This window comes from Mus caroli, unplaced genomic scaffold (assembly GCF_978045245.1).
Source record: "Mus caroli unplaced genomic scaffold, Mus_caroli_1 scaffold_19, whole genome shotgun sequence".
Lineage (NCBI taxonomy): Eukaryota > Metazoa > Chordata > Mammalia > Rodentia > Muridae > Mus > Mus caroli.
The window spans coordinates 41,298,945-41,322,212 of record NW_028227274.1 but is presented as its reverse complement, the minus strand read 5'-3'; the positions used below and the strand labels follow the sequence as shown (position 1 = coordinate 41,322,212).

Genomic DNA, 23,268 nt, shown 5'->3' with positions numbered 1-23,268 from the left:
GAAAACTCGGAATTTGGCCAAAAGAGTAAATTCTTAGGACATCTTTGTGCCCATTGTACTAAAGGGGATGCCACGGCTCATAGATGATTGGATGATGTTATCCCTGTCCTTAAGGATGTTGATAAGTGTGCATGAGTGATAGCATCCTGAAAATATAAAGGCATATGACATAGGTTCTAAGGTGAAATCAGGGTAGTCACAGACTTTTTTATCTGTAAGGCTTTACATTAGAGAAAAAACTTAAAAGTAAACTTGACAAAATGGCTTAAAAGAAAGAGCAGTTACAAATAGGGCATACATTTTGGGCCTATTTTCCAAGTACATTCATTGAGAATCTACAGTTTCTCAGTGGAATAACTTGCTACTAAAGAAGCATAGGCAGTGATGCTATGTTTATGTATCAGGTTTTTAAATAGTGAATTTCAAAACAGGATTTGACCAACACCATATTCAGTCATAAACAGCAAGCTACATCATCATATTAATAAGATGTTGTATATGTCTAGATTCATACTGTTAGCAGGACTCCTTCTAACAGCAAAGCATTTGTGTAAGGTGGTGGACACTTGTATGTCACATTTTACAGTGGGCATTGTATGCTCAAGTCAACATTCCTCAATCCTTGGGACCTTATAGTCTTTTAAAAGACCAGAGGATCCAGCATTATCAGGTGGTATCAATTCCAAGAACCAAATAGCAGGCTAGATGAAATTTAGAGGGAGCAATCGTTAATTACAACAGCTGATGTTTATTGATCCCTAATATGCTTAATAGTGTTTTGTGGGCTTGGCAGGGATTAACTTTTAATCTACACAGCTCTACTGGGAAATTATTCCTACTGAGGAATTATTACATTTTACAACCAAAAGAATTGGGGCACAATGAACTCAAATAATAAGTTGGCCATTGCTGGTAACTGGCAGAGCCAAGACTGTGAATCCTGGTAGCTTCTATCTAGAGCATACTTACACAGGTTAGTCATGGCTGCCAGCAGAAAAAAAAAATGATCACACAAGGAGATAGAAGTTGAGATGTTAGAGATCGCTGTAGTCTTACTTAGTGTGTTGGAGAAAAGTAGATGGGGCACATCTGCTTCAGATAGGATATTACAGTAGTTATAAAAATGAGTAGAAAATATATAAAAATGTATATAAACACATACCACATGGGTCCATCAGTTCTTCATCCTCTTGGTTCTCAATTTCTCCTGGAGGAAAACCTAAGAAAAACAGAAAGAGGACTGGGCAGTAGCTGGACTAAAGTAGAATTACAGTCAGAGGTTGCATTCTTTCCCTCACAGTGTGTTTTGAATTGTGGTGGCCCTGGAATGGCCCCATGGTGATGTGGTAGAGCTGAACTCTTAGACATATCAGGAACACATTAGCTGTGAACCTACAGTTTGCTGGTCAGCGGTGGGGTGGACATTTTACTACACCAAGAGAATTTGGGGGGCTATGTACAGAAAGGAAAATAGTGGGGCACATATGTGCCCAAGGTAGGAGATTTTTAGTATTAGCATAAACTGTGAATCCTATGTATACTATGGGGACAGACCTAGCCAGATGTCTAAATCAAAGCTAAAAAAAAAAATAAAATAAAAAATTAGGCAATGTTGCAACCAGTGACCTGCAAACAGCCTTGTGGGAAATAGTTATCACATTCTTGTGAGATGAACCTTAGAAACTCTCATTTATTTGTTCAATGAGTTTATTCCCACACTCTTTCCTGGGATGTTCGGAAGCCTTCTGGGTCACCATAATTACTTTTCTTTGTCTGGAGCCTCTATTGAAATACTGACCATACAAAAGCAGAGGGTGTGGGAGAGAGCTGCATGTTTGATGCTGTCCTTGTGCATCTGCAACAAGGCATTACTAGCTGATCAGGGAATGGTGGAGCAAGAAAAAGAAACTTGAGGAGGTGGTGATTCAAGCAGATGCCTTTGATTAGGGCACAGAGATCCTGCTTAGAAGATGACTAAGTCCCCATACCTGATGTTGTACCAAGTTATTATCTTCTGTTGCACCTAACAGTCATTTATTTCACGTTCCTTGTAATTTTCCCCGATGTCATCCCACACCATTAGAGAGAAAAAACAAAGTGAAAGAAATAATGGAAATAGTTATATAAAAATATGAGTCACGCACTGACTCTAGACATTGGCAATCTTTAGATTTCAGAACAAAACCCTAACACAGTGCCATGCAGATGATGTTGTGGCAGTAGTTTTGTATACACAGCTATCTGTCATTGCTTAGAGGCTAAAGGGCCTGCGACTTTAAAGACCCCTGTGTCTAAAACCCTTCCTTTCTATGCTTGTCTTGAGGATTGCTCCATTTAATTGCCCATTGTTCCGCTGTCTCGACAGGCAAATTGGAGACAATCTGATTGTCCCCGGAGGTGTGAAGACCATCGAGGCCAATGGGAAGATGGTGATTCCTGGAGGCATTGATGTCCATACCCACTTCCAGATGCCTTACAAGGGAATGACCACAGTGGATGATTTCTTCCAAGGGACAAAGGCTGCCTTAGCGGGAGGCACCACCATGATCAGTAAGTCCTCTCGTGCTGCCCAGCCCTGTGGGTTTGAGAAAGGTGTCAAACACCTGCCCTCTGAAAATACAGAAACCATACACACTTCTCTCAATTTGGCTCATGGAATCTATGTGTCCCTGGGTGTGGGAAAAGCAGGAAAACTGCCAACTTCCTGTAGTTACACAAAGGACGTCCATGAACTTAATGTTACTGAAAACAACCAGAGACAGATACGTCTGAAAGAATGATCATGGAGACTGACAGTTCTTGGGAGATTAGTAGGTTTCGATGGATTTAGTGCTATTGGGTCTTTGCTATATTTTGACCAATTTGTATCTTTAAGATTAGGAAAGCTGTGAGTGGTTTCCTTTATTTTTCTTTTCTTTTGCTTCTGGTAACTACTAATTCCAGAGAAACTTGGGAAATTGCATGTTATTGGAGTACAGAACTGATAGTATTTCAGGCAGTCCTTCCTGTTCCAAGGAATCTCAATGAATTGGGGACTGGCCCAGAGTTAGCCTCAAACTCAGACACAGCACTATTTACTTAACAGCTTATTCTTCTACCCACAGGCACAGAGAAGCCTGAGCCAGAATTACAGTCTGTCTTGACCTTCCTTTTGACTGAACCACTAGCAGGGTTCAACTTTAGCAAGGCCATAAAAGGTGCAGTCCAGGGAGGCCTGAGCCTTTCCCCCCAACTGATAAAAGTAAGCCAGCTGACTTCTCAGCAGCTTTCTGCCCAGGAAAGCCCTAGTGTCCTTGAAGACAGCAGTAATGTAGCTGGATGCATTATATTTTCCAACCAGTGCACTCGGGCTCTGTTGACAGAGGAAATGCGTGGTTCTTGCTTTGGTTTGGCTGGCTGCCATCTGGACCAGAAACTGGGCCTGTTCTGCATACTTGTAAAGTGTTGTCTACTTGGTCTTTCTCCATGAGCAAAGGAGCAGAGAGCAGATGAGAGGTTTAGGCGAAGAATAAAGCTTACAAGGAGCCACAGATGCATTCTTGCCCTTCATTGATAACTTAGAAACGCTAGATGTGTGCAAGGCAAAGGATCCACATAATCCTACTTCACTGCTGGAGTTTCTTACTATGGCAGTTTTCAAGTTCACAGCAGGATCCTAGTATCTGTGCCATATTTAAAGCTGTGATTTTTTTTTTCACTAAATGGTGGATCACGGATGTTGCTACAGTCAGTCATTTGCTCACATTTTACCTCAGCTTTTAAAATGGGTGTCTCTCGTCACTCTGTGAAAACTGTCTCTATGTTTTTAACTAAACTTCTCAATTTATTTCAACCTTGGCCACTTCTGGTTTTTCATTTTTGTAAATGCATCAGCTACAGTCTAGATACTAAATGCTGCTGTCAGCTACAACTTATCTTCCTAGGCATGAGGCTTAGGCATGAGAATAAATAGAGTCTGGTCTGGAAAATGTCCAGATTTTTTAATATATATTTCGATGTCATAATCCCAAAAGTTGAACCAATTTCACACTTTAACTCAGCTACATGTTGTGGCCCAGGTGAGGGTAGAGTTTTTGCCAAATCCCTAGTATGAGAACCACAATTATTATTTTTTAAAAATACAAATATAATTTTACTTAATATCATTTCTCTTAATTTAGGTGCGGTGTGTTTTGTTTGTTTTGTTTGTTTTGAGATAGGATCTTGCTACGCAGGCTAGGCTGGTTTTGAGCTTTCAGTGAGCCACCCAGGCGTTGGGATCACTATCATGCCTCCTTTACTGTTTTAACTTTTTTTTTTTTACTTATTCACTTTACACCCTGCTCACTTCCCCCCTTCCTGGTCACCCTCTCCCACAGTCCTTCCAATTGTGTGATAGAGACACCGACCCACTCACCAAACTCTAAACCCAAAATTTATCCTGTCTACAAGAAATGCAGGGACTGAGGATGGAGCAGAGACTGAGGGAAAGGCCAACCAACAATCAGCCCAGCTTAAGACCAATCCCATGGGCAAGCACTAATCTCCAAGACTATTAATGATACTCTGGTATGCTTAAGACAGGAGACTAACATGGCTGTCCTCTGAGAGGCTCCACCCAGCAGCTGATTCAAACAGATGCAGACACACCCACAATTATTTAAAAATATGTATAACCCACAGTTGCAGAGAAAAGTGGGTTTGAATTCAGAGAAACTGATTCTTGATAACAAGTTCATGGGATTTGGTTACTCATGCCTGCTATACATCTAGAACTTATTCTTCTATCCGGGGAAGAGAACACAATTTTGGCCATTAATAGTGACTCAGAGCCAGTAGTCACACCATAAAAATAGCAGGTAGTCATGAGGAGTTAACACTTAATATGCACCAGGTATCAGTAAAGCACCTTATATATGCATTTTGCACTTAGTCATATGGAAAACTCAGATGGAAAATACTATCATAACATGTTCCCCATCTACTCTACACACATTTTTAAGAAAAGAAAACTGAGGTTTCAGAATGCTACTAATTTGTTCCAAGTCCCAGAGTTAACTAAGCTGGAAGGAGCAGGAATGGGGACAGGGAGACCAAACTGTTTCCGAGTCACCCATTTTGCCCCGTTTCCTTCAGTTGACCATGTGGTACCTGAACCTGAGTCTAGCCTGACAGAGGCCTATGAAAAGTGGCGTGAGTGGGCTGACGGGAAGAGCTGCTGTGACTATGCTTTGCATGTGGACATCACCCACTGGAATGACAGCGTCAAGCAGGAGGTACAGAACCTCAGCAAGGAAAAAGGTGAGTCAAAGCATGCGCTCCAGCCTCATCTCTCTGCTGCCTTGTCTGCGTCTCCCACAATATCCCTCTCTCAGGAGTCACTCCTCTAGTTCCGAGTCTGGTCCCTTAAGCATGAGGGTGGTGTGAGGGACTTTTACTTTGTTCCAGGCACTTTACTTTTTCTTTATGTAACTTTACTTTTTGTAGGATCTTCCTGGGATAAATATTGTTCGTCAGTTTGAAGCTGAAAAAGCAGGGTATCAGGATAACTGCTTGAGGTGACATTTAATAGGCTACAGATCTACACTACACAAGGATGAGGCTTTTCACCTCCATGGGTATCTTAGGGTTTTATTCCTAGGATTAAACACTATGACAACAAAAGCAACTCAAGGAGGAAAGGGTTTATTTCATCTTATAGCGGGTAGCCAAACACTGAAGGGAAACATGAACTGAAGCAGGACAGGAACCTGGAGGTCATAATTGAAGTACAGAGCTTGGAGAAGCACCTCTTACTGGCTTGGTCCTCATGGCTTGCTCAGTATGCCTCTTATAGCTCCTAGGACTACCATCCCAGGGATGGCTCCATCCACAGTGAGCTAGAACTTCTCACATCAGCCATCAATAAAGAAAATGTAGTACAGCTGGGCGGTGGTGGTCTATAACTTTAATCCCAGCACTTGGGAGGCAGAGGCAGGTGGATTTCTGAGTTCTAGGCCAGCCTGGTCTACAGGCTGAGTCAGTGAGTTCCACGACAGCCAGGGCTACACAGAGAAAACCTCTCTGGAAAATACCAAAAAAAAAAAAAAAAAAAAAAATAGTACAGGCTTGCCCATACGTAGAAGCATTTTCTCTCTTGGGGTTCCCTCTACCAAAATGACTCTAGCTTGAGTCAGATTGACATAAAACTAACCAGCACAAAGCATCAAAACCAGTTGGACAAAGAAAGAAACTGAGACAAGGTAACTAGTCCTCTCTGAGGTCACATGCCTAACTATCTGAGAACAAAGGTTTCTAAACTAGATCATTTTTATAAGACCAAAATGTTAATATTACATAATAATGGCACGTCCTTAAGAAAGTCTAAGACATGGTAGGAGCAAGGATAGATTGATTCTACAGTTAGTAATAAAACAAATGCAGTGTGTGTGTGTGTGTGTGTGTGTGTGTGTGTGTGTGATAAACATGAGAAGGTGGTAGTTATAATTAATATTGTCTTCTTCCTGATATTTTCTGTTTTCTTGTCTGGCAGGCATTAACTCCTTCATGGTTTACATGGCCTATAAGGATTTATATCAAGTGTCCAACACAGAGGTAACAACCCATTTGGCTGTGTGGTTTGAATGGTCTGCTTGGGTTTCCTATGGTTGCTGATGACCCTGGCCGTTGGGACATGAGTCTCTGTGGTTACTTGAGGGAGGTTACTGTGCCAGGTTGTATGTTGAAGACCTTGTAGTAATACTTCATTTTAAAGAAGTTTATGGGTTGGGTGCCTATATCAAAGCAGAGGGATGCATGAATAAGGGAAAGCTGTGGTATCAAAAACCCTTACAAACCTGGTGAAAATGTGGGTGTCTTTGCCTTATAGAATCAGGTGAGCTTCCTTCCAGTTGTACCCACTTGGCTGTCATATTTGTACCACTTTGACTTTTCCTGGAAAATCATGGATATACATGAGTTTTGATAGATCTGAAACAATTGTGGGAAATGCAAGCAATTAGTACTCTTGAATTCTTGGTGGAGAGTAAGGGTAATTTTGTCTTGAAAGGCTCAGGGTAAGAGTTTGAATACAGGCGTTGGCTTTGACCAGGCTCTTGGGAACTGTTGGAGCCCTTATTGAAAAGAATTCTGGTACCATGTCTAAGCTCAATGGAAAATTACACCATTAGATCTGGATGCCTGAGAGAACGCTTCTTAGATATTGGTCTGGACTGTATGTAATTCCTGACAAATCTTTTATAGAGACAAAGCCTCCTAAAATGTCTTTTGGACTACATTCCTCTCTGTTTTAAGACAGTTTTAGTCCTGGCTTTAGAAACTGGCTTTTATGTCAAGCTGCTAAAGGAGCCTGTGATGCTGTTCATGTGTGTTTCAGCTCTATGAGATCTTCACCTGCCTGGGAGAGCTGGGGGCCATTGCTCAAGTTCATGCCGAGAATGGAGATATCATTGCCCAGGTAACTGCATGGAGTGAGCATTCTGTGTGAGCATAGGTCTACATACCATCCATGTCCTCTCTTCAGCATGACTTGAATGCCCCCATGTGTTCATGACTCTGTTAACATAAAAACATTGCTAAAGACATAATCCACACTCAAAAAAGCTTACAGCTCTGGGCTCAGAATTTAATTCCAACATTGGGGCTACAGAGACAGGGGGATCATCAAATGTTCAAGGTAATTAGATGTGATAGCAAGCTTTTTATTCTTTGTTTGAAGCAGTATGCCTCAGTTCTTGAAAAATTGATCTTCAGCCAGGCAGTGGTGGCAAATGCCTTTATCCCAATCCCAGCCCTCTGGAGGCAGAGGCAGTAGGTTCTCAGAGTTTGAAGCTAACCTGGCCTAAAAATCCAGTTTAAGAACATCCAGGACTACACAGAAAAGGACTGTCTCAAAAGCAAAACAAAACACAAAAACAAGTCTTAATTTTCAATGTCAGTTGGTAGTGTATACCTTTAATCCCAGCACTAAGTAGGCAGAAGAAAGGTAGGTACTGTGAGTTCCAAGACAACTAAAGCTATATAGTAAGACCCTGTTTCAGAAAACTAAAACCCATCCAAACAAAGAAAAGGAATCTTCAGATTAATGTCATCATAAATCCTGTTACTACATGTATAGATTTTGTTTATAGTTTATCTGATGTATTTTCCACTTGTTTTTAATTTTGAGGCAGCAACTTCAACTTAGATATTTATTTAGTTATGAAGTGAAGACTGGAACATCTAAAAGTGACCTGCTCAGTAAGTCTTCTGTCCTTAAAAGAGTTTACACCTAGAACGTTTGATTGGAGTAGAAAGAAGAGAGCAGCTGTGGTCTTGGTTGTCCTTTTAATTGCATCTGAAATCAACAAAACCAAATTCCTGAGCAAATCCATGCACAGCCCCCCCTCTCCCTCCCTCTTTCAGACCCTTCCCCTTAATCCCTTTGCCTCCTCCCTTACCTCTTAATCTTCTCCTCACCCCATACCCATACCCCTTCTGAGACAGCATCTTATTAACTAGCTCTGACTGGTCTGGAACTTTCTATATACACTATACTGGTCGCCATGGAACTCAAAAGAGATCCTCTTTCCCCCTACCTCCGGAATGCAGGGATTAAAGGTGTGTGCTACTTTTCTGCACTGATCACAACATGAGACCCTCCCTAAATGTGGGCGGAGACTTTTGGCACAACCCAGATAAAAGGAAGCACTAGAAGAGGAATTTTGCTTTTCGGCCACTTGCCCTCGATCTTGCTGGCAAGTTACCTTGTCTTGCTGGTTGGTGCCCCTTCACTGAAAAGTGAAACCAAGCTCGTTGCGAGTTCAACAAAATCGGAAGATTGCACAACATAGCACAACAGGATTCCTTTCAGCCTTCTGCGCCAGATTGAACCTGTGAAGTCCAGATTCTTACACTGAACAACTCCGGGATTGCCAGCCTCTTTGGAGTAAGACAGACACTGACTGTTGGACTACGCTGACCACATCCTTATTTGTGAGGGCAAGGCTACTTCTACAAGGTTCAAGGAATGGAACATGTAAGCCATAACTATAAGCCCAATTTGTACAACATGGAGGACCCTGTGATTGAGGTGGAAATTGAGGATGAGCAAGAGGTAAGAGATGCAGAAGAGAACAGGGTTTTCCATGAATGTACTCTAGACTTCATGGACAACCCTGAGTATCAGGTCATCCTGAACCAACCAGGTGGTATTTACCTCATGGACAGCTTGGAGGACCCTGGGATTCAGGTGGAAATTGAGGATGAGCAAGAAGTAAGAGATGCAGAAGAGAACAGCCTTTTCCATGAATATGCTGGAGACTTCGTGGACAACCCGCAGTATCAGGGCATCCAGAACCAACCAGGTGATATTTACCCATGGACCACTTGGAGGACCTTGTGATTCAGGTGGAAATTGAGGATGATCAAGAGGTAAGAGATGCAGAAAAGAACAGCGTTTTCCAGGAATGTGCTCTAGACTTCCTGGACAACCCCGAGTATCAGGGCATCCTGGACCAACAGGGTGATATGAACCTCATGGACAGCTTGAACTTCTACCTAGTGGGTGATGTCGACTTCTCAAGCCAAGGGAGCTGTCAAAGTTCGAGACAGCTACAATTGGAGGGATGGGAGACCTTAGGTGCCAGAGCTCCCCAGCCAGAGCCTCAGCCACAGCCTGAGCCACATCCTCTGCCCAGGCGCACTCGACCATGGATCTGCAGAAGTCTCACCACCTGGCAGCTGAGCAAACTGGAGAGTGTTTTCCAAGAAGTTCAGTACCCTGATGTGATCATGAAGAAGGGCTTTGCAAGGAACTGTTATCTGGGAGAATCTGAAGTGCACCGTTGGTTTAAGACTACAAGATCCAAGTATAGGAGAAATCAGAGACTACAAATTCTCAAATGTACCCTTGAGGGTGCCCAAAACACCTTTGACTAACATTTTTGGGGAAGCCCTGGAGTGCCATCCTAGTCCCGAGTAACCTAACCCATTTCAACAATGAAGATCTGAGTATTAAGAAAGAAAAATAAGTTGCTAGTTCCAGGCCAGACATGGCTACATAGGGACACTCTGACTTAGAAAAAAAAAGCTGTGAAATAAACACTTCAGCCTCCGCAGTCTGTGTGACAAAGAACAAAAAACACCAGAAACAACAACTGCAGAAAAAAGGTAGAGCAAGTCATGAAAACAAAAGCAAACAAGGAGAGGACTGGACAGTCTAAGGAACCAGGCTATATTAGAAAAAAACAGTTTGACTTCTTCCATTTTTCACTTCATAGTTTAGACTGCCCTTGAACTCACACAGATAGATCTGCCTGCCTTTGTCTCCCATGTGCTAGGATTAAATGAATATGCCACTAGACCTGGCTAACCTCCAAACTTTTAAAATGTCATCATCATGCACATTTTAAATTAAATAAAGAAGTAAAAAGAAAAACATGAGGTAAAAACCAAATACAACCACCAGATTAATTCACTGCTTATATTGATGAAGAACTCTGGGAGGGGAGAACTGGAAAAGGGGCAGCATCCCGTTTTCAGGCTCAATGAGATGTACCAAAGGTACTCTACCAACTCATTCTATGAAGCCACAATTACTCTGATATCTAAACCACAAAAAGACCCAACAAAGATAGAGAACTTCAGACCAATTTCCCTTATGAATATCGATGCTAAAATCCTCAATAAAGTTCTCGCTAACCGAATCCAAGAACACATCAAAACAATCATCCATCCTGACCAAGTAGGTTTCATCCCAGGGATGCAGGGATGGTTCAATATATGGAAATCCATCAACGTAATCCAGTATATAAACAAACTCAAAGACAAAAACCACATGATCATCTCATTAGATGCAGAGAAAGCATTTGACAAAATCCAACACCCATTCATGATAAAAGTCTTGGAAAGATCAGGAATTCAAGGCCCATACCTAAACCTAATCCAACACCCATTCATGATAAAAGTCTTGGAAAGATCAGGAATTCAAGGCCCATACCTAAACATGATAAAAGCAATCTACAGCAAACCAATAGCCAACATCAAATTAAATGGTGAGAACCTGGAAGCAATCCCACTAAAATCAGGGACTAGACAAGGCTGCCCACTTTCTCCCTACCTATTCAACATTGTACTTGAAGTCCTAGCCAGAGCAATTCGGCAACAAAAGGAGATCAAGGGGATACAAACTGGAAAGGAAGAAGTCAAAATATCACTTTTTGCAGATGATATGATAGTATATATAAGTGACCCTAAAAATTCCACCAGAGAACTCTTAAGCCTAATAAACAACTTCAATGAAGTAGCTGGATATAAAATTAACTCAAACTAGTCAATGGCCTTCTTGTGCACAAAGAATAAACAGGCTGTGGAAAAAATTTCGGAAATCACCCTTCTCAATAGTCACAAATAATATAAAATACCTTTGCGTGAGTCTAACTAAGGAAGTGAAAGGTCGGTATAATAAGAACTTCAAGTCTCTGAAGAAAGAAATTAAAGATCTCAGAAGATGGAAAGATCTCCCATGCTCATGGATTGGCAGGATCAATATAGTAAAAATAGCTATCTTGCCAAAAGCAATCTACAGATTCAATGCAATCCCCATCAAAATTCCAATTCAATTCTTAAACGAATTAGAAAGGGCAATCGGCATATTCGTCTGGAATAACTAAAAACCTAGGATAGCAAAAACTCTTCTCAAGGATAAAAGAACCTGTGGTGGAATCACCTTGCCTGACCTAAAGATTTACAACAGAGCAATTGTGATAAAAAATACATGGTACTGGTATAGCAACAGACAAGTAGACCAATGGAATAGAATTGAAGACCCAGAAATGAACCCACAAACCTATGGTCACTTGATTTTTGACAAGGGAGCAAAAACCATCCAGTGGAAAAAAGACAGCATCTTCAACAAATGGTGCTGGCACAACTGATGGTTATCATGTAGAAGAATGTGAATCAATCCATTCGTATCTCCTAAGGTCAAACCTAAGTGGATTAAGGAACTCCTCATAAAACCTGAGACACTGAAAATTATTGAAGAGAAAGTAGGGAAAATCTTCGAAGATATGGATACAGGGGAAAAATTCCTGAATAGAACAGCAATGGCTTGTGCTGTAAGATCGAGAATCTACAAATGGGACCTAATAAAATTGCAAAGCTTCTGCAAGGCAAAAGACACCGTCAATAAGACAAAAAGGCCACCAACAGTTTTGGAAAGGATCTTTACCTATCCTAAATCAGATAGGGGACTAATATCCAATATATATAAAGAACTCAAGAAGGTGGACTCCAGAAAATCAAATAACCCCATTAAAAAATGGGGATCAGAGCTAAACAATGAATTCTTACCTGAGGAATACTGAATGGCTAAGAAGCACCTGAAAAACTGTTCAACATCCTTAATCATCAGGGAAATGCAAATCAAAACAACCCTGAGATTCCACCTCATACCAGTCTGAATGGCTAAGATGAAAACTCAGCAGTATCTTGAGAGTGGAGGAGGTGAGCTAAGTATGCAATTCCATCCACCTTGTGACCAAGAAAGCTAATTAGTGAAGGGATATGCTTTCTTCCCATTTCTCCCCCAACCCCAAATTTAATGAAATATTTTCACATCGAGGGAAATCACCCTGTTTGCCTGATGAACCCATGGGTGCTAGAACTGTAAACCCTCCCCTCTTTCCAGGTGTTCAGCCCTGCAGCCAGTGGCCCCAGCTCTTCCTCTCTTTCCATGGAATCCAACCTCCTCCTTGTATTTCAGGCCTGTAGATACTATAGGGCCTGTAGTGTCATTGCTTGGTTGGAGAATTGTTCCCTCTGTTGCTCCTTAGTGCAGATGCTCCCTGGCTTCCACTTCATTCCACCTCTTTCTGACCTTGGAAAGGTCTGTTCTCCATAAAGAAGAAGAAGTGGGGCATTTTTCCATTTGGATGTGTTTCTAGTGCATATTTATTAGATTAAGCTTGAGCTGAAGTTTATATCATGTCATCTAAATAAAGGCAGCTGCTCCCCTCAGAGCTTTCCTGCTCTGCTTCTGCAAAAAAGCAAAATGAAATCTCCTTTGGGTACAAACAAGGATTTTCCAAATTGCTAAGCTAGGCTGAGCTTTCTTAAATGACACACTGAGGAATGTCCTTGAACCCACTGAGAAATGTATCTCCCACTCCTCATTATAGAAGCTTCCCTTTGCAGTGGACAGAGACAATCACGGAAAATTACACTGGGCCAAACACAGAGAGGTACTGCCTCAGTGGATACACCTACAACAGAGCTCCTCTAACCCTCAAGGACCATTAGAGGAATCAGAAAGCTTGTAAGAACCACAGGACTAGGAAGTCAGCTGTGAGCCTGTGTCTCCCAGAAACAACTGGGAAACTTCACCCATGTTAACACCACCTTATAGCTATCAAAGCAGAACCCAGGCAACAACCCTAATTAATATGATAATCTAGAAGAACAAAATCTCATGGGGCCTCACCCCTAGGCAAAGAATTACAGGCCACAAATAACTATTGAAAACAAATGAGAATTAGCCTTTCCCAGGTTGAGTCGGTGACTAGTTATCTAATACAAATTAGTTATCACTGAGATTATGTGCATACAAGCCCCTCCAAAAAGACTTCACAGGTTGCTTATATGTTTTTGCTGTTACATATATGTAACAATTATAATTTTAAAAAACCAGGCTAAAGGGTCATGCTTTTGAGAGGGATTGAGGGATGGCTATATGGGAGGGTTTGGAAGGAAGAAGTAATGTAATCATATTTGAATTAAAATAAACAAAAACAATTAAAAACATATTTACTCTGTATTTACTATGTTCCATTCAAAAACAAAGCAAGGGTCATTTCCTCATTGGAAAAAGCCACAGCTGTGCTGTGACCAGAAGAGTGACATCATTATTGTTATGATGTACTCATGGGAGCAGTGTGTTAAGAGTGACCTTGACCTTGATAAACTGGCTTCATCCTGGGTTAACAAATGTGACCAGAAGATGGTTTATACAAGGCAGAAGATGTTTAATTATGAACTTTAACCTTGTAATGTGCCTTGTAAGGGAGGACTCTCACTGGAGCCTGGCAGAAAATATGTGCAGAATTCAATCAACGAAAATGGTTCATTTGTTTGGTTGGTTTGTTTTTCTGAGACAGGGTTTCTCTGTGTCGCTCTAGCTGTTCTGGAACTAGATCTACATACCAGAACAGCCTTGAACTCAGATATCTGCCTGCCTCTGCCTCCCAAGTGTTGAGCCCTTGGCTTTCTGTTGATTGATTTATTTGTCTGGAACAATTTGGCCCACCCTCAGTTTATCCCTAGACACACCCGGAAGTATGCCTCAACTAATCTAGTCTCCTAGGTGATCACAAATTCAATCAATTATGGGTAGACTGTTAGGGCAGAGGTAACTGTTACCTGTCTAGCTTGCCATTTTGTGCTATCATTAATGCCATAAGGAAACTTTCTCACATGTTGTTACTGCCATCACTAGGATATTCTGTGCTTTGGTGTTCTTGGAAGCCAATCACGTCAGAAGTCAGTTAGAACCACTTTGTATTGTTAACCACAATAAGCTTGGACCTGAACCAAGCACTCAGCCACACATCCTGCACCTGTGTATGAACTTTTATGGTATTTGCCTTTATAAGCTGCCCCTTGGATTGATCACAACATAAGAGAGACACCTGAACCTATTTAGAATAAGACTTTTGAGTAGGGGTCAAATAAAGTTTAAATTCTGAAGACTTCTCTTGGAACTGATACCTCACTTGACAGAAAGAGACATGTATGTGGGTAACAGATATCCTGGTTGGCAAGTTGAGACATGAACTTTAGACAAGGTCCATCCTGTTATGACATGAATGTTAGACAAGTCAAGTTCCCAAATTCATATGAATACCCCAACCAAGCATGATAAATATAAAATAAATGCTTGTTCCTCAGGAAATTCCCTATCTCTAAATCCTGATTGGTGGAATAATTTGACACAGATCTTTGTAGATTTCAGGCTTATAAAGTCATATAGGATTTTGACTCAAGGTCACAGTTGCCCAGTCTGACTTGAGGCCCTTACCCATCAGTTTTGGGGCAATGTTCAATAAACTAACAATATCTGACCGAGATCAGTGTTCTGTGATTTGTGAGGTGATACCTGGATCTCAACAGACTGACCATCAAGGTTAATCACCACATATAGGAACTTCCCTCATCATCCCCCTGTATTTGAATTACTAACAACACTAAAAAGAGGCTTAAGAATTCTTTTTATACTAACTCTCTGCTTTGTAGTTACCAGTTGAGACAGGCTTGTTTCATCTGTCAACTCTCTTGCTTTTCCAGGATCTCCCAGGGCACAAGGCTGAGATAGGAGCTAGCCTTAATAATTTCAGGGTGTAACTGCAGACAACAGCAGCCTAGGACTCCTGCCACCCCCATCTATGTTCAGCATCCATCTGCTTCTCCATAAACCTTGTTCATTGGGATAAAAATAGTAGGAGTCATCCATGAGAAGAAGCAGTCCTTTCTGTCATACCTATAATGTAAATAGGATTTTAGCGAAACAGTAACTCAGGTAATAGTATCAGGAGGCATGATTTTCTTTCTGCTTGAATTCTGAATTCATTCATCTTATTCATGTATTTAAAATAGACAAACCTAGAGCCAAGGATGATATTAATATGTGAGCTGTCAGAATTTGAAACTATAGCATCTCGTTAGGTCGGAATAGGGTTGGAAGTCTGCACCTGGACTAACGGAGCCCAGATGAGTTTGATAGAGAAGGCAGGTGACGAGAGGCTGGGGGATCTGGCTCTAAACCTTAAGCTCCATGGCCTTAATCCAAGTACTTAAATCAGAGCACAGTATGGAGCAGATGCTCAATAGCTTTCCTTGAATAGAAATAAAGGAAAGAATGAACCAGCCAGCAAGTCAGGCAAGGAGATGTTCCCAGGGAGCAGGGTCTGAAAGAGGTGAAGAAGAAGTGACATTTTACTGGAATTTTAGATAAAACATGGACACTCTTATCAAATGATTTGCCTTTTAATAATAATAGTAAAAAGAAACCAGTTAAAAATTTAAAGATTCGACTGTATTGTTACAAATGTGGAGATAAATATTTGGCCAACATATAAATTTTATTCTTTTCCCCCTTGAATGCATTTTAGCCCAGAGCATAGAGATATTATTTTCCCAAATGTTGGCTGCAGTCATCTAAGAACTTTCTCCACTTTGTTTCTCTTATTTTAGGAGCAGGCACGGATGCTGGAAATGGGGATAACTGGCCCAGAAGGCCACGTTCTGAGCCGACCGGAAGAGGTGAGTTTTGTTGGGGGTTCAAGGGAAGAGCATGCAGAAAAAACCAAGATGGCAGTGAGGGTTGTTTTCACCAGTGTTTTCTGGGAGACTGGTTGTCACAGTCCTAGGGTGTCACTCACTTTATAGCTGGAATGTTTCTGTTTGGCCCTGCCTGAGACATATCCACACATAGTTTAGGCAAAAGTGAGGCTGGAAGAATGTGATAGAATCTATGATTCAATCTATCATTGTTGGGAGACTTCTCACAGAGACCTCTTCTGGCTAGAAGGTAGAATAGAGATGTTCATCTCTGACCTTCGCTTGCTTTACACTCCTTAGGCCTTCAGTAGGAGATCAGTGTGTCTCAATCTTTGCTAATCATGCCAAATTCTAGGGAAATTCTATGCACTTTTTTTTTATATTGCAATGAGTCTTTTAAAACACTGACAATGTGGGAAGTAGGACTTTTCACAGTCAATATGCCCTTCGATTCTTGTCTCTTATGTCAGGAACTGCTGCTGGCACAGGGCTCAGAGCTTGGAATTAATTGCCCACCTATCTGAAAGCAGGGTTCTTCTGAACTGCCACCTTGCATGATCTCAATCCCCCTCCTCTACCCCCCCCCCTTTGTCAATTTAGCTAATCAAGTATGGCAAATTCCACTGAAGAAGGAGAACCTAAACATTTAGTTCTTCCCTCATCTCTTCTACAGCTTTCAAGAATTTAAATGTAACACAGATATAGGGAAAGTTTCATATTACAATGGGGCTATACATTTTTGTAAGCCAAATGATACACTTGTATCAGGTGCATACAGATGGAGAAGTAGAATGTGGCCAGCTTACTAGATGCTGCCAGTTGATACTATCTGTAAATTAATGATGAACATTCCAGATACACACAACATTCCTGAAAAAAAAATGTGCCCTAATGATTCCAGGTTCTTTGTAAGAGACACTTATTCCTGACAGTGCTAACTCCAGGTGTTATCTCAGGTATTATTCATGGTCCTCCCACTTAAGGTAGTGGCATTGCATGGGTAAAGAACTTAAAAGTTAGAGGTCACCCATGGGCTGATCATGTTTGAAGGACTGAAAAATCACTTATGTAGTGTTAGCTGGCCACAGTGGTCAACACTGTTTGTGAAACTGGAAATGCTGGTCTCTGGAGGGATAGGCTGGCAAAACAGATTCCTTTAGACACAGCCAGGGGATTTCACAGCAAAGTCTATTGTTGTTCCTTGGTTTGTTTTTACAACCTTGCTCCACCACCACCGACTCAACCTTTCCCAGTCCCTTCTCCTTTTTAGTAAGAAGGCCACTTAGCTGTAAATCTATCCAGCTTCAGAAGCTCTTTTGAGTAAAGTTGAAACGTGATGTAACCTTCTAAAGATAGTCACGTTGTTGAAGTGCAGAAAACCCTTCGGTGCTGGAGGGAGCAGGATCAAAGGTGCCAGGGCTGGAACATGGGGCTGCTGAAGTGGTCAGCAAAGGTATGAAGGGTGAGTGAGTATAGGAAAAGCCAATGCTTTTTCATTTCAAATCCCCCCACCCCCAGATATAATCTCAAGTGATAATGTTCAGAAAGCAGAGCAATAGGCACTGAGCATATTCTCCAGTGTGTAGTATCTGGGTGCCTAAAGGGCTTTACCTGTCCCCCAGAGCCTTCTGGAGCATACCAGTTCCTCAAGCCGACTGAACCACAGTCACCATGGAGTGACTGGTTTGCATTATGCAGCCACTAGACATCTGTAAGTCATTTGAGGCATATTTGTTTTTCAAGTATTGGTCTATGCAAGCTAACCCAGAAAGTCATATCCATATGAAAAGGAATGGCAGCTGATTCAATGAGGAATTGCCATTGTCTGTCTCTCTCTCTCTCTCTACTTCAGGCTGAGCTGAACTGGTCAGGATTTAGGCAAGAGCAGACTTCTCATTGCTCAGAAAGTGTAACCAATAGTCACGCTAATGGCCAGTGTTCCAGGGACTAATAGCTCAAAGAGATTGGTCGTTTCATCCTTAAAACGGCTCCAGATGTCAGGACTCTGGTTCTCCCACTTAGGCAGGAAAGCAACAGCACTGAAAGGCTGTGAGGTCTACCTGAGGTTACCTGGCTTGTATATAAGAGAATGAGTATTCACTCTCAGTCACCCAAGGGAGCCTGGGCTCTCCCACATCTCACTTGTTTAATCAAGATAATAAGTATTCCCTGTGGGTTAAGTGCAGCTAGCTTAGCTGGCATATTTGAAAGCATGAACTCTAAAGTTGGAGTAGGCTAAAAGAGATCAGTAATAAAAACAGTGGCTGTGCTGCTGTGAAGCTCGGGAATTACCATAATAAGGAATCCTACATAGAACTAACTCTTTGCTGACCCCATAGCTTCAGGAAATGTCTTGATATCCTTGCCTTTCTGATGGCCTTCAGCTAGGGTTGACAGGATTGTGCTTTCCCAGAGCCTCTGCCCTGAGATTGGGAAGTTGAGGCTTTTTGGGGGGGTTGGCTGTTATGCTAACTATAGGAGAGGAGAAAGGTACAATGACAGACAGTAGCCTAGACACAGCACTAGGCTATTCTCCTCCTTTGTTGAGGGATAGAGACACAGGCAAGTCCAGGAACGGAACAGGGAAGATGAATCCCAGAAGCAGATTCAGGCTGTGTAATTTCAGACCCTCCTGGGTTGTTCCTAGCCTCACCAAAGTACCTTATCACCACCTGTTGTAGAGGCAGGGCCTGGAAAGGGTGAGGGGCTCTGCTTTACTGATTGCTGGGATTTGTTTTTGTAGCTGGAAGCTGAGGCTGTGTTCCGTGCCATCACCATTGCCAGCCAGACCAACTGTCCCCTTTATGTCACCAAGGTCATGAGCAAGAGCGCTGCTGATCTCATCTCACAAGCCAGGAAGAAAGGTGATTTGTGCTCCCAGGATGATGAATCTCCCACTGCACCATGTGGGCTCTCCCTTCCTCTCCAGGCTGCCCAATGTAATAGAAACCGCATCTCTTCTGTTTCTTGCCATGCTCTCTAGGGAGCTCTGTGTACAACTGGAGTTCCAAGGTTTCTTCCATCTGCCAAATAGTAAAGTGAAGCTCAGGATGGTTAAGTAACTTGCCTGAAATAAAAATAACAGCACAAATTAATTTCTCCAAGATTTAGTACATCTTCCACTCACTTTCCATCTGTCCTCTATCAGTTCACATTATCTGAGATTCATAAATAGACACCCCAGTCAATATTGTGCTAAATATAGAAGTCAAAGATCTAGGTTAAAACTGGCTTAAACAAGCCATCAATAAGTAAAGAATTGGTTGTAATTGGGGTATGGCTAGCTTGGAGGGTTTCGGCAATGACATTAGTACTCTAACATTTTCATCCACTGTTTTCTTAGTTCTTTTATCTCCCTGGTGGTTCCTCATCCAGTATTAACCATGACAGAAATAGATGATACTAGAGGGCATCTATTGTACTCAATTCTCAGTGAAGGGAACAATGAAGAAATGGCTCAAGCAAGCATCTAAGAATTTGTGATTATCTTGACTGGGAACTGTGTGCATCTCTGAACCAAAGGCTGTCCCAGAGACAGCATCATCTTCCAGTCCTGAGAGCCCATCACAGGGGTGTGGTTACTCCACCTGATCATTCAGGTCAGAACAAGTTATTTTAGAAAGGAGTGGGATGGCTTTTACACTGTGTTCTTCATGACCCAGGGCTCTGTCCTCATTGCCTTTCTGCCTTTTGCTGTGCTTTCCACTGTTGTTAATTTAACCAAGGCTTGCAGTGTCTTGAACTCCTTGTTCAAAGATTTTTATTGTTATTTATTATTTATTTGTTTATTTTGTTCCTTGTCCTTTGTGATAGACTCTTGGGTTCGGTGTGTTTGAGAAACTAGAGATGTGGGCTGTGCTTGATTGTGAAAGAAAATTCCCCAGGCAGTCATGCCTTGTTACTACCCTGTGCTGATGACCATCTGGTAGCAGAGAGACCCAAAATGAGTGATTCATCAGCTAAGTGATCCTGAGGAACATCAATGTCAGAGTGACTATGGTGCTGAGGGGCAGTCCAGTTGACTTCTGGCTTTGTATTTCAGCTCTCTGGCTTTCTGGACCCTTTTCCAATGGGAGAGGAGTCTTTCTAGGTGTCCAAATGTCTTCCTAGTGGTGAGGTTCTGGAGTATTCCCCACTTTTCCATGTTTATGGACAACCTGCTATTTTATGTCTCAGCAGTTAATGATCCTACTCCCTGGGTAAGAGGCATTTGGGAGAACCAGGAAAGCAGTTGGATTCTCCTTGCTAGAAGTGAGGTCTGGATAGCAAGAGGGAAAAGGAGGGAGAAAGGAAGAACAGGAGAGACCACACACTCACCCTCTCCAATTGGTACCTTAACCTCACCTGCCCTCTGCTGGTGTATCCCATGTGAGCTCTGTGCTCAGAATCACCTGATGATGGAGTGTTTTCAGGTGTGAAATACTTCATATTCATGACAGAAACTTCTGCCCATTAGCCTTCTGACTTGTGATTGTCTGGTAAGGAGGACTCACACAGCTCTTCTTCCAGGGATAAGGGGATGTGCAATTCTGGGACAAAATAAGGGGCTGCAGATACTGAAGCTATGAACATCCTTTGGGCAACTATTCTCAGGGAGAATTGAGAGTACTACCAACAGGGAGATGGAATGTGGCTTCCTTGTGGATTTGTTCTGGTTCAATTTCCAAAGGATCTCATCAGCTCTCACCCATGCTGCTTAAGACCTCTGGTTCTCATAATTAGTATAAAAAAGTTATAAGTTAAGGCTGGCAGGGATGTGGGGGGGGGTGTCCCTCTCTATGAAAGCACTTGTGTCAAAGAACAAGGACCTTGTCCAGTATCTTCTACACACACACACACACACACACACACACACACACACACGCACACACTGTGTGTAATACAGTGAAACACTGACATGAATATTACAAATACTGACATTTCAAACAACTCTAAGACATGATATGGGCATTATTATCATGCTGTTTTGAATGAAGAAATTCATGCAATCAGCTGGGCAGATCAGTATCCAAATTCCGATATAACTGAGAATTTTAATTCTCCAACTTCTATTCTAAATGTGGTCCTAAGGAACAGTTGGTCCTCTCAAGGATGCATTTCTTATAATTGTTGAGTGTTTTCCTTGAATCTTACTTCTTCATTCCTCTGTCAATCTTTTTCAACACCACCCCATAAGATAGTGATGTATATGTCAATTATTGCTAGTCTCATATTTTTTTCTGTAGTAGATACCACTAACCAGTCATGGATATCTTCTTATGAAACTAGACACATTATTAGAATTTCCCCTAGCTACTATTCCAGTAAACTGTTAACACTTGATTGAAATTGAAACAAGGCAAAACCTCTTTATAATGCTGGCTGCAAAATGTCATAGAACGTGGTTGTGCAAACTCTGGAGGCAGAATGTAGAAAAAGACAAAAGTCAAAACGTGCGTAAGGCTTGTCATCATATGATTCTCCCAAGATGCTGATGTAAATAAATGAGGGGCCAACCAACTTTAAGGAAAACCATTTCCTTCTGAATCACTATCTCTTTCTTAAAAGTTTAACATAAGCCTCATACAGCACCCAAGGGCCAGTTCCATCCTAATGCATTTAATATTACTGGGTCTCCAGTTCCGAGACACTGTTGTCAAATTGAAAAATGCATAGTCAAGGAAAACCACCATTAAAATATAAAACAGCAGTAACAAAACCATGTAAGAGGCCTGTATTCTACAGAATGGGTTTTACCCTGTAGGGTCAAACCTTGTCCTTGGACCAGGTTACTAGCAAGCTAACCTTGTCTAGTCAGTGAGCTGCCAGTTCAGTGAGAGACTGCCCCAAATAGTAAAATGAAGGACAGAGAAGGCATCCAATGTTGGCCTCTGGCTTCTAGACCCATGCACACACATGTATAAGTACATTCCCAAATGATTTGCTCATACACACACAACTAGTGTTTATTGAGTATCTACCGTGGGCCAGACCTTTCATGTATGGTAAGTCCTTTCAGAAGTTTGGGATTGTAAACAATGCCATCAGTTCTAGGTCATAATGCTTTGACATGTTAATGTGTCCTGCAATCACATAATCAGTAAATAGTTTTATTTTCTTCCTGTCAAACATAAAATTGCCTCAAAGTGTGAGGCTTACAGTCAGAGCTTATAACTAGTGACTTATTATTGTGAATATTGATTCATCCACTCATTCAAAACATTGTTCACATTTAATAGAGAAACAGACCTAAAATAAAACTGGGAATAGAAACTTGAACCCCTCGGGTGCCTCACTCCAGAGACACCATCTTGAGCAAAGTTATAGTTCTGATTAGATATGCTGGACCAGAGCACTACACATCTCTTACAAACCTGATATCCACTTCTTCCAGGAAATGTGGTCTTTGGTGAGCCCATCACTGCCAGCCTGGGAATAGATGGAACTCATTACTGGAGTAAGAACTGGGCCAAAGCAGCTGCTTTTGTGACATCCCCACCTCTGAGCCCTGACCCTACCACACCTGACTACATCAACTCATTGCTGGCCAGGTTGGTGTCAGAATGCCATGTATCCTGTGGGATCATCTTGGGGCCACCTCGGATGGGGGCTGTAGTAGTATTGGTTTAAGTGGTAGATGAGTGTCTACAGCATCAAATTCTCCAGCAGTTGTGAGTACAGAAAACTGGCTCGTCTACCTCACAGTTCAACTGATGACACAATTCCAGTGTGAATGAAGGTTCTAGCAATTGATGCCTAACTTGGCCAAGCTTGGGCTCTCCCTTGCCCCTCATAACAATTTTATGAGTGAGGCATCACTTTATAGATTAATCAACTGATAGTCAGGGCATTTAAAAGCTCTTTGTCAGAACTCAAAGCATTGTCATGATGATACTTAATCAGCAATTATAGGGAGATTAAAAATCAGGCCACTGGTCATTTGAATCCTTGTATGTTTAGTTTCTATTTGTATGTGTGTTTATATGTGTGCACACA

The 23,268-nt window shown here is 41.7% G+C and overlaps 1 protein-coding gene across 3 annotated transcripts in view; it reads left to right on the top strand.

Annotated features, from left to right (window-relative positions):
• The window catches only part of LOC110284526 (dihydropyrimidinase-related protein 3), a 109,446-nt gene that overhangs the window by 74,913 nt on the left and 11,265 nt on the right, over positions 1–23,268 (top strand). For all 3 annotated transcript variants that reach the window (XM_029472077.2, XM_085833715.1, XM_085833714.1), the window contains exons 3-9: positions 2,366–2,550; positions 5,116–5,280; positions 6,512–6,573; positions 7,355–7,435; positions 16,207–16,275; positions 19,037–19,157; positions 22,667–22,823. In XM_029472077.2, coding sequence (XP_029327937.2) covers positions 2,366–2,550; positions 5,116–5,280; positions 6,512–6,573; positions 7,355–7,435; positions 16,207–16,275; positions 19,037–19,157; positions 22,667–22,823 — 840 coding nt within the window. The remainder of the gene's footprint in view (positions 1–2,365; positions 2,551–5,115; positions 5,281–6,511; positions 6,574–7,354; positions 7,436–16,206; positions 16,276–19,036; positions 19,158–22,666; positions 22,824–23,268) is intronic.